General features: G+C 39.3%; 1 protein-coding gene across 3 annotated transcripts in view; it reads left to right on the top strand.

The window, feature by feature from the left end:
• LOC138266092 (uncharacterized) overlaps nucleotides 1-15,601 on the top strand; it is an 896,417-nt gene that overhangs the window by 158,621 nt on the left and 722,195 nt on the right. For all 3 annotated transcript variants that reach the window (XM_069214468.1, XM_069214470.1, XM_069214469.1), the window contains exons 3-4: nucleotides 3,728-3,879; nucleotides 6,670-6,837. In XM_069214468.1, coding sequence (XP_069070569.1) covers nucleotides 3,728-3,879; nucleotides 6,670-6,837 — 320 coding nt within the window. The remainder of the gene's footprint in view (nucleotides 1-3,727; nucleotides 3,880-6,669; nucleotides 6,838-15,601) is intronic.

Genomic DNA, 15,601 nt, shown 5'->3' with positions numbered 1-15,601 from the left:
CATAGGTTTGGGGTCCATTCGTGGTTGGCATTCCACTTTTGGAGTATATGGTTTGTGTAGCCCCTATCCCTATGTTTCCCCATTGCATCCTATTGTAACTATACATTGTTTGCACTGTTTTCTAAGACTATACTGCATATTTTTGCTATTGTGTATATATATCTTGTGTATATTTCCTATCCTCTCACTGAGGGTACACTCTAAGATACTTTGGCATATTGTCATAAAAATAAAGTACCTTTATTTTTAGTATAACTGTGTATTGTGTTTTCTTATGATATTGTGCATATGACACTAAGTGGTACTGTAGTAGCTTCACACGTCTCCTAGTTCAGCCTAAGCTGCTCTGCTAAGCTACCATTATCTATCAGCCTAAGCTGCTAGACACCCTATACACTAATAAGGGATAACTGGGCCTGGTGCAAGGTGCAAGTACCCCTTGGTACTCACTACAAGCCAGTCCAGCCTCCTACAACCATGTCCGTGACTGCTTTTCAATAAAGCAGTTTTTTTTTTCTCTTTGCAGCCCGTTTTCCTTAAATAGAAAATAGAAAAAATACCAAAACCTTTTTTTTTTTTTTTTTTTTTTTCAGAGTAGGCAGTGGTCCATAGGACCACTGCCTGCTCTGAAAAAATAATTTTGTGAGCAAAAGGCCTCACGCGATGCAGAAACACATTTTGCGAGTCAGTACCGACTCGCAAAATGTGTTTCAGACTCGCAAATAGGAAGAGGTCTCAGACACCTTCTGCGACTCGCTATGGGGTCGCAAAGACCCACCTCATAAATATTTATGAGGTGGGTCACAGTTTGCGACCCCATAGCGAGTCTAGGCACTCACGGGGATGGTGGCCTGCTGGAGACAGCAGACCACCATGTCCGTGACTGCTTTTCAATAAAGCAGTTTTTTTTTCTCTTTGCAGCCCGTTTTCCTTAAAGGAAAACGAGCTGCAAATAGAAAAAATACCGAAACCTTTTTGTTTCGTTTTTTTTCAGAGCAGGCAGTGGTCCATAGGACCACTGCCTGCTCTGAAAAAATAATTTTGTGAGCATTCACAGAGGGGAAGGGGTCCTTCCCGTTTCCGAATGAGTTACCATCCACTTCAAGTGGATGGTAACTGCGAGTTGATTTGCGACCGCTTTCGCGTCACAAATCAACTCTTCATCGCAGTGCGACTCGCAAATAGGAAGGGAACACCCCTTCCTATTTGCGAGTCTGAAACACATTTTGCGAGTCGGTACCGACTCGCAAAATGTGTTTCTGCATCGCGTGAGGCCTTTTGCGCCTCGCAAACGGCGTTTTTTGCCGTTTGCGAGGCGCAAAAGGCTACGTACATCTGGCCCTAAGTGTGCCGGGGGCAAACAAAGGAAAAATCGGTCTGACCGTCGAAAACAGGATTACTGCTGTGGTTGTGACTCCGAGATGCAATTCATAAGCGTTGATACGACCTGCGCCTTAGTACAACAGAAGCAGTGAACAGACAAAGGAGTGAGCCATGAAGTGGGTCTTCAACCGAACCAGCAACTATGGCTAGGGAGAAATTAATGGAATCCCATTTACAGCCTGATGCTGTATCACGAGTACTCAGAATCAATACATATTAAGCATCACGAACAGACACAGGTAAGTGGTCATCCCATTGTCATAAAAAAAAAGTCCTAATGTAAAGACTTACTGCAAGCATAAGGACTGTTATGATAAAAAGTTACTACCTTAACTGCATCCCAACCCAAGAAGACAAGATACAGACAGAATTATGTCTTTTAGGCATTTCAGCATGGTGTAGGATCTGAAGAATTTTAAGCATGCAGTGATGTTGGGGTAAGGTTTGTGGGTAGGATCTCAAAAGTGTCATTGTGTAGGGAGAAAGATGTGAATGTTCTTTGAAGTTGTAACCTTTAGCATCATATTGTATTATTATGTTCTGTCTCCAAGAATTAAAAATGTAAAATATGGTAACCTTTGCAAGCAATTTTACAGGATACTCAGATACATCCTCATTTTCACTATCTAGACTTATGTTGCCCTCATGTGACAAAGGTTCGCAGTGATCAGGAGCCATGTTGAAGCAACAAATCGCTATAACCTGACATCCCCATGGAGCACTGCGTGGTCCTCTCCTGAAGTTTACGAAGATAGAGCAGCTATTTCTGATCCTTATTTATGCTGAGCTCTACCTCCTCCTGAGTAGCTGTAGTGCAGAACAGCGGGACTGGTAATCATGGTGCAATAGATATCCAGTGCCTCCTGCGGAAAGGAAGGGAAAGGCGAGTAGAAAAAAGCTAAACCTACTCTCTTCGTGTCTGTCTGTAATAAGCATCCAAGTCAAGTGGGAATCGAAATGTAATGCTCTTCATTGTTGAAATGTTTACCTCTCTTCACCCTCAGTGACCAATGAGAGTCATTACTATTGCCTTTGCAAACCTAGAGCAAAACGCATCCTTTCCAATGCAGACTGTGATGAGAGGGATGCAATTAAAAACCTGATTTAGAGTTTAAGTGACAGATTAATCAGTCTCAAACTTGGTAGATATCTTGTCTGCCTTATTACAAGTGCCTTATATCCTATGGTGTTTGTAATAAGGCGGATGGGACATCAGCCACATTTGTGTACCCATCCATCAAACTCTAAATCAGGACCCAAGTCTCTCTCCGTGTTTGCTTAGGATTCAAATATCCATGTAATTGTTTGTGTGAAATTGCTTCTGCAACACATGGAAGACCTTTTGGTGAAATGTGACGTTCCCGAAAGAGAGACACTTCCATTAGGTGTGTCCAGTTCCTTCCCCAAGTATAATTACGAAGAGGACTATAACATTAATTGGGATAACACACCGAATTCTGTTCCAAAGGATGCATCTAACGTAAAGTATTCCACCGTTTCAGTGAAAGTTTATTACCATAGTCTTTCCAATTGTTTATCATGGTGCTAACCTGCAAACATAGTAATGTAAATGTTGGCCTGTATCTTTTGTGTAATTTATTGGTCTTTGTTCCGAAATACCTTCAGCTTTGCCTTACATATTTTCCAGAAGGTATTTATTGTGGGCAAATCAAATAGCATTAGTCTATGTAAGCCAATGCTGCTGTCTCAGTACCAGTAATTTTTGGTTGTAATTAGTTGCTTTATATAGACCTTCTGGTGTCCCTTATGCTTTATTAAGAAATAAGTATAGTGAATCAATTATGCTTCCTGCTATAGACATGTTACAATAGTAAATTAATCTCTGCTTGCACACATTGGGGTCCATTTTCTCGACTTTGTTTCCATAAAGTTAGAGTTTCATCTTCCTCATGCATCAGATGATACAGGTCAGCAGCTGCACTAACCTTTTTTCTGTGTTTTGTTTTTCTCAAAAGCATGTGCAGGAGTCAAGTAGAAGTGACCATAGAAAGTGGATTCTATAGATATTAATTTTGGGATTAGTGATTGATTATAGTGATTGGTTAAGTCAGATTCATAAATGTTATTCATGCATCTGAGAGCCAATGTGAGCTCTTCTAGGCCTGTATAGACTACTAACAAATTGTGGGAAAGTACTGTGAAGATCATAAAATTGTGCAGGAAAGCAACAGGATGACCTGCATGGGAGTGCAGACCTCTATTTAGGAATTTTGAAGAGACATTTTACACATCTTTCACAGATGCACGGAGAAGAGCTTGTATACATCCGTTTTTAACTACCAAGGAAAGCGCTAATAATTGAAAATGCAATTTATGCCCATAGATTTAACAATGAAACAGTGACAAGGGGGTACATTGACGACGCTGGTGCAGCCCACTGTATCTCCCCTTTGCTGTATGAGACCGGCCGCATCCCCTTCGCGTTATCAGTGGATAATGGAGCCACCTATCCCCACACTGGAGTGTGGCTAGCAGGTAAATTGCTGTAATTATCTTCCTCCCTATTTTAATAGCCTTTCCTAGATCCTGCATTTTAAAGACCGCCATCAACCTCTAACCTCTCTTTAAAAAATAAAAAATAAAAGTCTTCAGCAGTAATATCTTATTCCAGGCTCTATGTTCCTATTTATCCGACAACGAGATTTTGTCTCCTAACTTCACCTTGATGAGTTTTATGGAAGATAATAGCTACAAATCAGCTGATAAATGTTTAAATATGCTAAGTGCCTGAGGTGACTTGGAATGGCATGAGGCCAGGCCATTGAATTGCTCTTTCTGTTGAATTGCCATGAAAACCAATGCTAAGGTGACCTGTGTATGTATTGGGAACATGCCCCATGCTCCCAACTATCAGAGAATTAACTTAAATCACCATTTGTATAAACACTCATCATCCTAATTCTCTGTATTAGTTAGAGGCAGTGTCTATTTACCAGCTGTTGACGTGGAGAGCCCACTAATGCTTCTGAACCATCTATGGGCTCTGCCACCAGAGATAGGGTGGACACTGGGAAAACAAAGTGCCAGATGAAGTGCAGCAGACCGAACTAACACAGACAAGTATTCAACAGTGATTGGGACTTCTTCTGACCACTATGGTTTTAACTAGTAAGTGTTTTGTCTATGTCTTGGTGTAGCGAGAAAGGGATAGCTGTTTTCTCCTTCACAACACCGCTCTTTATCACCTCTCATTGGAGATGCTAATCAGAGATTTTCTTGGCCTCCGTTTTAGGTTTAGCCTTGTTTGTAAACTCTAATGTATTTAACATAAATCTCAAAAAGGGCATAAATCCAACCTCCTTTCTTTCCTTGCTTTCCTTGGTTCCTGTGCTAGTTACTTAATTTTTCTCCATTTCTAGTGGCTGTCATGCTATTTTCTTCCATTTACCAATGTTTTTTTTCCTTGTGTGTTTGGTGCTATCTGCATCCTGATGCCCAAGTACTGTGTACATCCACTTTGGTTTTGGCACCCACCAGTCCCCCCCGGGGCAACACGCACTCACCAGTCTACCCCAGACTGAAGCAGGCACCCACTCTAGTGCTCTGTTTTGTTCCGAGACTGGCACAGCCGCTGTTGTTGAACTTCTGTTATAAGAGCTTCCTGACACAGGGTCACATGAAAAGGAGGACCAGGTCTGATTACTCTTTCTTTTTTTAAATAGTCCGATTGCTGTGTTACATTTCATTGTATTCTGGGGCTCCACATGATATTTGGAGTGTGGTATCAATTAGCTGTTTGGGCCTCCAATTGATCCCTCCCCCCGTTTTAGCTTTGTAATAGTCTTACCTGTGTTTCATTTCGTGTTACTTCCAGTGTCACATTTTCCCGAGGTATTTAACCACACTCAGCATGAAGAAGGCCTGCTTTTAGATGTGGCTTCCTAACTTATATTGCACAACTATTCACCAAACTACAACTAACAAAAACAAACAAAAAAATACTAATCACATTGGCGAAACCTAATGCATTTACTAATGCTTGTTTGAGTAAGCTACTTCCAACTCATCTTCACCTCTGATGTGAACTTGTGCAATTGTAAGATCTAGGAATGCTGTTGTACTTCTGTATGCCAATCGCACAAAATCAAGCTTTTTCCACCTGTATTGAATTTTGCCAGTAAGGCAGTATTCAGGTCCTCCCTGCTGTACCAGTAGGGCCCTAATATCACATTCAGCCGTCTTCTAATTCTTGGACACTTACACTTCACGTAGAGCTCTACTTCTTATCTCATTGATGTTTGGCCCCTGGATTCTGTTCCTATAGAGCCAGTGCTTTGGACAGATTTTGTGCATGCCACATAAGAGGCCACAGGTGCATAGGATCCATATTTTAGTCGACAATCTTTAGAAGTGATGCTAACTCACAACAGATGCTCAGTCATTTGAGAAAGGGAGGTAATAAAAGGTTTTACTGTTTTCCTTAAGTTTTAAAAGCCATCCTGCAGGAAATTATCATTATGTAATGTGGCACAAACTTTTTTGTCTAGGTAGGCATCCAGAAGAACGTCTCACAAAGTCAAACACAATTGAAATTAATCGTCCAGAAGTGAAAACTTCACTTGATAGAGAACTTTACTATATCTCATATCTAGTGATGCACTCGTAGACTGTGACTTAGTTGAACTTAGTGGAGGTTATCAGCAAATATAGGTAGGACTGAGTGAAGAAAGTTCAGGTGGAAACATTTTGTGTGGTTTCTCCATGTATTCGCCAGAGAGGAGAATGAGTGACAAATATTGTTTCAATAAGGCTATAATGTATCTTAAGAAATGCTTCATAAAATTACAGTGCTATCTCCTAAGCTTTATTTGCAGCTGCATTTGATGCAGAAATAGCGGATGGCTTGACTCCTCATTGTGAATAACGTTGGAATTTCCAGAAGGTAATTCCATTGATGTAATCAATTTTTAGTAAGATGATATAGATTTGCTATGGGTGAAAGCATAGGACTGCCTGGGGGTGGTGGGGCACTAGTTCTGTCAACATGTTAAATATGATCCCCAAAAAGCATGACAATACTTTTCTCAAGAATCTTTTTCAACACACACTCTTGCCAAGGTGCTTGCTGAAGGAAGGCTTTACACTTTCCTGTTTCTAAATACACTTGCTATTTCTCACATTCGACTCATGTTGCGTTGTGCATTCCATCTCCACGTACTCTGTGAAAAATGTTCAGAACCAATGATTTCTGTTACCCTATAAGTTGTCCTATTATATTAACTCTCATATTAACCCTTAAATATTTTATTCTTTTCTCTTTCCCAGTACACCATAGCAAGGCCTCTGTGCAGGAGAAAAGTGTTTTGGTAAACGCGAAGAAGTGGCAGTACTATGGAACCCCTGGCTTTAATGGAACCCTTTCCTTAACTTGGAGTTCAAGGGTTCTGAAGAGTGGCCCTGTTAAAATTGAACTCTGGGGCTACAGGGAAACAGGTGAGAAAGAGAAAACCAAAGAGAGGACAAACAAATGAGAGAGCAAGAGCGAGAAAGAGTGCATGCACAAGAGATCTGCTAAATAGCATTGTTGTTGGTGGACAACTGAGACTTGCATTATTGATGCGAGATTCTAATGGGAAATAGTTTATGTATCCTAGCCTGCAGCTCTTGGTATGTTGGATTTGGAATATAACATTTCATTGTGTAGTATGAGTCAGCTTTTCAGCAGAAATGGGATGATCTACCAGATAACCTTTTTATTAGCTTGAGACTACCCAATTGTGGATAAAAAGTGAAACAGCTAAAAGGTAACCTTTTGTTGCTCTAACACTGAGATTCAATATCAAGGGCCTGCTAGGTCATATTTCACCTCGCCTTACACTAACATTTGTAGTAGAATGGTCACCTGCTAGTAAAATGGCATTAAATCAGAGATAAACAACTCACCAAGAAAGTGAAAGTGGCATAGAACGTCACTTTGGGACGGAGGCAAATTGGTATAGTACCAAAATATTATAACTAAAATATCTGCTTCCTTCGAAGTTTTATTCTCACTGCTAAACATTATCCAAAAAGGAATCTCACCCAACAGCGATTAGTCTGAATATGCCAACACTTACACACTACTTCCACTCAACAACATTTAACATTTGGACATGATTGTTATCTTCATTTTGCATGAATAGCTAATTTCAGTATAGAAATGTGGTAAAATTAGGCTGTTTGAAGATATCCTATCATAATGCTTTCTTGAACCCTTTCAGGTAGGTTGTTAACAGCAGCTAAAATGCTTGACTGGATCTATGAGTTCAACAGGTGTTCACATAAGAAAGGATTATCTTTTGAAATACCTATTCCTGACCAGAGAATAGTATCTTGCATAGGGCTTCAGATATTTACAAAATGTGACATATAAGAGAAAATAAGTAACTAAAGAGAAATGCACATTAAACTGAATCACGTTAATGATTTCAACATATATGGTTAAGAGTTGTTTGGAGGTAAGGAATCTCAGCCCTGAGTTTAAGTATAAATTCATTTAGTCTAAGTTCTTATGTAGGAGCTTTTAGCTTATGGAAAAACATTTGAAAACAATTATAAAACAAATCATTGTATTAAATAGAAACACAATGGAGGATGCATTCATTAACACATAATTGTTCAAATGACAGTGAATAGAGAATCACCATTATTAAGCATGTTCAGAATAATAAAGTTATTAATTTCCTTTGTTACATGCCTACAATTTGCTAATTTTGGGAAGATTTGTTTTTGTGATATCAGTATGGTAGATGGAATTAAATTGATACCTAAAAGGCAGGAATTGTATATAATGAACGATGAATCAGAAAACTAAATATTTTAAGATGTTTAACAGTGGCTTAAAGTATGAATTTGACAAATTCAAAAACACATTAGAATAGATATCCTTTTCTGGTTTTGCCTCTCAAGGCTGATTTACAAGGAAGACATTTATAAAGAGTTAATAATAGGAAGGATATATTTCATAATGCATCATGCGTTTTGGTACTCTGTGTAAAATAATAATTTATTGCTAAATAATCACAGTTGATGTGGATTTTTTCCCTGCCCTTTTTTCTTCCCTCTAGTCTTGTTACCCACAATCTTCCATCTAGATTTAGACTTTGGTATTTGCTAATGTCACTTTAATTGGCTACTTTGTTATTGCAATATGTTTGAATCAATTAAAAGAAACAACTATAACATTGTCTGGACAGTGACCTTTAGCATATCTGAGTACTGTGCCACTCCCTGCAGAAAGTGATAACCTCTTAACAAAACTATATTTGTAGAATGAATTATACAAAGTGAGCCTTGGCTCATCATAACAAACAATCTGTGCATGAGAATGATAGTATTCCCATAACACTACCAGAACTATTGATCCTTACTATAACCAATTCTGAGTTTTATTTAAACCAAATTTTGAAATCTTGTTATATTGAAATTACTGAGAATTTGGTAATTTCTCACCTCAATAGCATGATAAATTATTGTTGCACCAAAATAGACTTTGGATTCCTGGTGTTAAAAGCAACATTCTTGAAGATGTCTCATACCAACCAGTTTCTATAATTGTAATAAAGATATGCATTGTTGAAAGGAGTGATATTGAATGTGAAAGTTCAGTTCATTGTTGTGCAGTTTGCAACGGCGTCATAGCTAAATTCCACACACCTGCAGTATTACTCCTTCCATTACCTTTGAGGTATTGACAAAATATTTCAACAGACTTTATAACAAAACTACCTCAGTTTTACAAGGCCATTGTTATCTGAGTATCAATACATTTATTACTCAAGATGGCTAATTTAGTTAATTCTAGACTGTATTTGTAAACAGTGTATTTTGATTACATTAACTATCATTTGAAATTATAATGCCAATGGAGAACAGAACTCCACTTCAGTCTTTATTCTGGAGAGCTTTCGATGCTCAGCTAAAAGTAGACGTGCACTTTTTGATTGGCTATGTTCCTCAAATGAATCAGTGAATGAAATGAACAAAATGTGTGCAATTGTTGCCACAGCTGAAATAAAACATATTCACTTGTCTTTGAAGACCATTTTGGGCTTCAGTCATAGATAAATGCTCACATTTTTTAGCTTTAATTTCAGTTTTATCTACAGTCTCTAAAGTCCTGATGGCCTCTCCCAAAATCAGTCTCAGTGTGCATTTATGCTTCCATAAATCTAAAGATAATATACAGATAAAAATCAATGACAGGTATCAGTGATTCTAAAGTAATTTATTATCCTTAACCATGAAGGAAGGCTAGTTTATAACCCAAGATGCCCTGAAAGATTAAATTACCCTTCATTGGTCTGTATATAGATCAGAATATGACCAATGCACTTGTCTAAATCATACTGTCTATTTATTTAAATACTTACCAAATTTTACATTGGTTTTGTATACAAAATTCTAAAGTACAGGGTTATACCTGAAAAGAACCTAGGCTCCAGGGGAACAAATAACTTTGTAGGTTGTTGAAGTTTTATTCAACACAGTAATTTCAGTATCTAGGCCCTCTTCCAATTGGGCTAGGCATTTGCTCATACTTTAATGTAACTTTATAGGTGTAGGTTTTATGCATTTTCTCCCTGTGGTCCCCATGCTGAAGATAAAACTTCCTCAATTACATTATTAATAATATAGTTAGCAAAATTCAAGTGCATTTTTTTAAATGTCACCAACAGGACCTATCTGTAAAATATGAATCAGAGTTGGTGCATGCAAGTTTATCCAACTATATATGGATACTGTTGATCTAATGGGCATCCTGGGGGTCTGTAACCTATGCTCTTTGGAATATGCACATTTGTTCTATTTCCACAAGTTTATTTAACCCTTACTTATATATATAGGTACTAAATGACTCACAGTTAAATGTCTGCTGGAAATTCACTGAGTATTACTCACTCATCACCCTTTTATTTCTGTTAATATTCCTTTTCACCCCCACACTCCCAAAATCCATGATGATGGATCTTCAAGTAAACTTGGTTGCATGACACTAAAGTCTGGGCCAATATTCACATGGGACTTGCTGTTTTTTTCACAGTGAACCTCTTTAGCAGTGCTGTACACATTGTTTAGGATACACTAAATCAGTTGTCTGAGCACTTGTTTTCTCATAAAAATATACTTGCAGGTTAGAAAAATATAGACCTTCTGTGATTCATCACAGGACTTTTGTTGGACCTGACATCATTGCCATGGCCTTTCCCCAATTTTTTGCCTTCCATCCTCTGTTAAATGTGGTGAAGCTTGTTTACACCTAATTGCCATTTTTAATGTAAGTCCCTATTAAAGTGGTACAACATGTAGCCAGGGCCTGTATACTAACTGTGACTAGAGACACATTTATACTATTACCAATGTTTATTGACCAAATAGAGATTTCTGTAAATGTTCTTGGGCCCTACAGGACATGATATGGTAGTGCCCTAAGGGTGGAGATTTCAACCTTGATGATTGACTTTATGACACAATTACTGAATGGCATGACATGTTTCTTTTGGTTTCCTTTCTTGTTTGTTGTTACTAAAAATAAAAATAAAGAAAGTTACAAATTCTCGCCCTTATGTATGGAATGAATAATTATTTTTTAAACAAAGTTATATTTATAAATGTATTGCAAAAGGTATTCAAACATTTTACAACAAAATACGTAGATTTGTATTCATATTTCATTTTTTAAGATTCAATTTCATTTATTTATATATTTTAAAAAGTCTAAATAAATGAATGTATTTTAACATTATTTCATGTGATTTCATGTAAGCCCCTGGTGCCATTATTTTCTATGGGAGGGTCCTTCTGTACCAGCAGGTGGCCAGGTGTTATTCCAGGTCTGGGCTGGAGTTTATTTACTAGAGTTTTGGGTGCTTCTTGGCTGTAATAATCATAGAAGTGCAGTATGTGATTAGCAATGGTCTTACTCTTTTGTGGGTGGGTGCATATTCCTCCCTAAACCCCTCTGTAGCCATACTACAACCGCTCCCTCTTCCTCTTGAAGCCTCTGCCATTTAGTAGTGGGTATTCCCCATTTAACAGCCACTCCTCCATCCCTCCAACAATTATATACAGGTGCCATGATATTTGCAGTTGGGACAGAGATCTCCACACAGAAATAATAGGAGAGGTTGAGGTTCATACCTCTGCATGTAGGTTTGTGAATAGCATTTTGTAGTATTTGAGAAATACTATTGTAGCACTACTAAACCTAATACAAAATGCAGTTTGAGGATAGGCTGCATAAACACTTCAGTTAATCAACCCCTCTAAATAGTTTTCTAAATTAATATTTGCATTGTAACCCTTTATAGAATGCCATTTCTTCTAATAAAGCACAAATAAATAAATAGCTGAGTTCAAATGGACTAATTTCAATCTTGAATTTTGTTATTCAATAAACCATACTTCTTGGTTCAGGTCTTCCTATGCCATATATTATTTCATTTTCTGTCAATTTAAATGGTTCTAATGTAATTTGATTTTCAGTTATTGTACATCTAAATAGCTTTCTCATTTAGTTATATATATAGCGGTGGTTCTGATGCGGCTGCGAAATGAGTCACACTGCATCAGTTCTGTTTCTCAGAACTACAGCTGGTCTGGCTTAGCACCTTCAGGCCTACTTCCAAGAGTCCGGGACTGGGGTTGCACCAATTAGGGGGTAAGGACTCACATTTGACAGAGTCAAGGTGCTTGGTTGAAGTTGGTTGGAGCCTTTTCTGTCCCTGAGACTCTGATCAGGAGGCCAGTCAGCTAGCCCTTGGAGTTACTCTGGTGGTCCTGTGTTGAAGATGCAGGAGCAGTCCTTAGCTCAGACAGCAGGGAAACAGACTAGCAGTCCTTCTTGCAGAGCATCACATCAGTCCTTTGGTGTCTTCACAGGTCCAGAGGTTCAGTGAAGAGTTGGGTCTCAGGGTCCACTATTCATATCTGATGCCAACGTTGAAGTAGGAGATGTTTTGAGGGAATTCCTTTTGAAGCCTTTGAGGTTTCCTGAGTCCTCTGTCCTGGCTCCAAGCTGGCTGCTGGAGAAGAGCAGTGGTGACAGGCCCTTTGTGTGAAGACAGGGCACAGCCTATTCAGTTGTAAGTGGGGCTGTATTCACCTCTGTCCCCATCCTGCCAGTCCATGGCCATACAGGTACACCTAATCCCTCTATTGTGTGACTGCATGGGAGGAAGAAACAAAGTCCAACTGCCAGCTACACCCATCCTGCCCAGGAACAGGCTGCAGGCACCAAATAGTTTGGGCAGGAAAATGTCAACTTTCTAAAAGTACCACTTTCACAATTGTAACTAAATATCTAATTTTGCCATTAAATGGGATTTTTAATTCAAATTTCTCAGACATCAAACATGACATTTCTAACTGTTTGTAATAGAAAGTTGTCACTTATTACATGTAATAAGGGGACCCAATGTTATCATTTGGAAGGGGTAACAGCTCACACTAGTGAAAAATAAATTTCAGAGTTTTACACTACAAGGACATGAAAAACTTAAAGGTACATGTTCAACCTTTTTAGTACACTGACACCCCAGGCTGTGTATGACCTAGGGGATACATATGTATTCAAAAGAGAGGTTTGGGCCTGGCAAAAGGTTTATATTGCAGGTCTAAATGGCAGTTTAAACTGCCTCCACAGGCTGCATTGGCAAGCCTGACACATGTTCAAAGGGCTACTTAAGTGGGAGGCAGAATAAGTGCTGTTTACTACCAAGTAAGTACCCGCAGGATTAATGATGATGGCAACCCCCAGGCATACCTTGAGTGAGATGCAAAAAACAGTCTGCTCCATTGGGACACACATCCTATTTCTATGCTTGTGGTTAAGCCTGTTTTCTGCAAAAGTCTTGTATGTACATTGTGCCTATCAAGATATTCCAGCACTTACCTGCCTTTTTGAGCATTGTTAAGCCTCTTTACATTCCTTCTGAGGAGAATTATAAGTTCTGAGGGGCTGTTCCATACAAACTCATTGTTGGTGGGTAAATATGAGTAGCATGTACATGTGTTGTAATCCCATGAAAGTCATGCATTGTGCTTTGCTATCTGCTGTTGCATGTCCAGTGTAATGAAAGAACTTTATAAATGTCCCAAACATCCAACCCCCTACCCACACTAAGCCACAATTGATCAGTGAACTATCTCAGCCACCCAAGAAAGCCATGTTAAAGAACCAAGACGTGCGTAAGCTCTGGGTTTTCCTGTTACCCCAGGCCTACACCCTTTCTCACAGTCCTGGAGTCTATCTATATAGGTGGATAGGAAACAACTAACTGTAACTTAACATTTTACTGCATATATGCCATTGTCTCTGCCACATGTGATCATGGGGACAGTTGCAATCCTATGTATCAGCCACTGATGCCTTGAGTCCTCAACATTTGATGATTGACTAAGGGAGGCACCTGGTGTGGGGGTTGTCAATTACTAAGTTGATTAATTGTGTGTCATGTGATGTCACTGTGTCCTTGTGTCAAATATCCATTGCTCTGCCATGTCAATTATCCCTGCTTGTCTGTCAATTCTTTCCAATACTTGGCGTATGCTTATAGTCAGTGAGTTGATTTTCCCATCCATGGTAGGTAGGCCAGTTTCAGTTACAGTGGGAGTGTTTTAATAATGGTTCTGTCCAGCTCACCACTGAGGCATGTAACACACTTCCACCTCTGGATGTGTGTTTGATAGAGCCAGTGTGCTTGAAAGACAGTTTGGCTTGGTGCTGGTTGGTTTACTCATGTTTCATTTCAACTGACTCACTGGCATTAGTGCAGGATCAGAAGAAACTCCTCTATATCCCAATCTGTGAGGAGTTAGTGCCAACCTGTTCTGGTAGGCTTATTCCTGTGATTAGCATGTTTGTGAATGTTAGGGCTCCTACGTCTTCTGATTCTGTTTATAGTCTTCAAGTCAGTTGCTGCTCATTCATGAAGAGAGCCATGCCATTATGATGGTAAACGTGCGGCTCACTGTTAATACTATATGTCTCTAATTTGATACTAGCCCTAACTACAGTCCTCTGAAGTCCTCTGAAGTGCAGCAACATTAGGTTCAGCAGCTTGATTGTGCATTTGTATAGGCATGTAATAGAGCCCAAATCTCGACCATCTACTTGAGCCTTAGCACATTAGACACAAGCTCAGGTATGCGCCATTACAATGTCAGGTAAAATAGGTAATGGTACTCATTAGCACTTTGAAGGGGCGCCAGGTGCAAACCTGCTGATGTCAGAATCTGTTTTTGTTCCATGCAAAATGAGTTGGGAGCCCTGATGGTAATGCTGGGATTGTTATACTGCACCTTACTTAGACAAAGTAGGCCCCACTGACTAGATAGCACCCCCATTGGCGTTTGATAGCTGTATTCTTATGCTGTTTGTCTCTCCTTCAGTTGGGCAAGTTGATGTAGGACAGAGGATGGTGGCCGGTTGAGTCGCCCCCCCAAGAGGCAGATCCTGGTAAGCTGCAGGGTCTTCCAGTCCCAATCACACCTTCACAAATGCGGGCCACTGCGGGGAAGTGGGGGTGGGCTGGTCATTAGTGACCCCCTCCTCCACAGGAATGCACCTTGAGGTGTGTCACAATCAATTCAAGCAGCAGCACAGTCCTCCTCCCTTCACTAGACCCCACAGCCAGACATGAGTAACTGCAGCGTGCCTCGTGTCAGATGTCTCTGCTCAGCTCCACAGCCACACCAGGTACCCGCCCAAGCCACAGCATCAGCTCCGACTGGTCACATCAGCACAGCGGTGATCCAGGGCCTCCCATCCATCTATCCATTTATGGCTTTCTAGAATTAACAGACAACATGCTATTTAGGCATGTTGTTGTTTGGCGTTTTTGATCATGTTAGCTGTCGGATGGAGGCAGAATTAGGACTCTAGCAGCAGGATCTTAGTTTAGTGTGGCCATCTTGGGCTGCGGCTCTCTGGCACCCCGGAGTAACTTTTATTAAATAATAAATATGAACATCTTAGTTTTGGATGGATTTATTTAATAAATATAATTTTAATCTAAAATAATAAATATTTACTTCAAAATGCAGTTAATAGTGCTGTAGCATTTTCTTAATTAGTTCCACATTTAAAATAAACATATAACATTAATTTACATGTATTTTTAACATACATTTTTTTTCGTGTTTTCAAACTTTAATAAACTTTTATAGGTTTCCCCTAAACTGAACAATAGGCTGATCTCCACACCGGTTGCTGAAG

The sequence above is a fragment of the Pleurodeles waltl genome, chromosome 11, assembly GCF_031143425.1.
Source record: "Pleurodeles waltl isolate 20211129_DDA chromosome 11, aPleWal1.hap1.20221129, whole genome shotgun sequence".
Taxonomy (NCBI): domain Eukaryota; kingdom Metazoa; phylum Chordata; class Amphibia; order Caudata; family Salamandridae; genus Pleurodeles; species Pleurodeles waltl.
The sequence above is the reverse complement of the archived record's forward strand: the minus strand, read 5'-3'. Positions and strand labels throughout refer to the sequence as shown.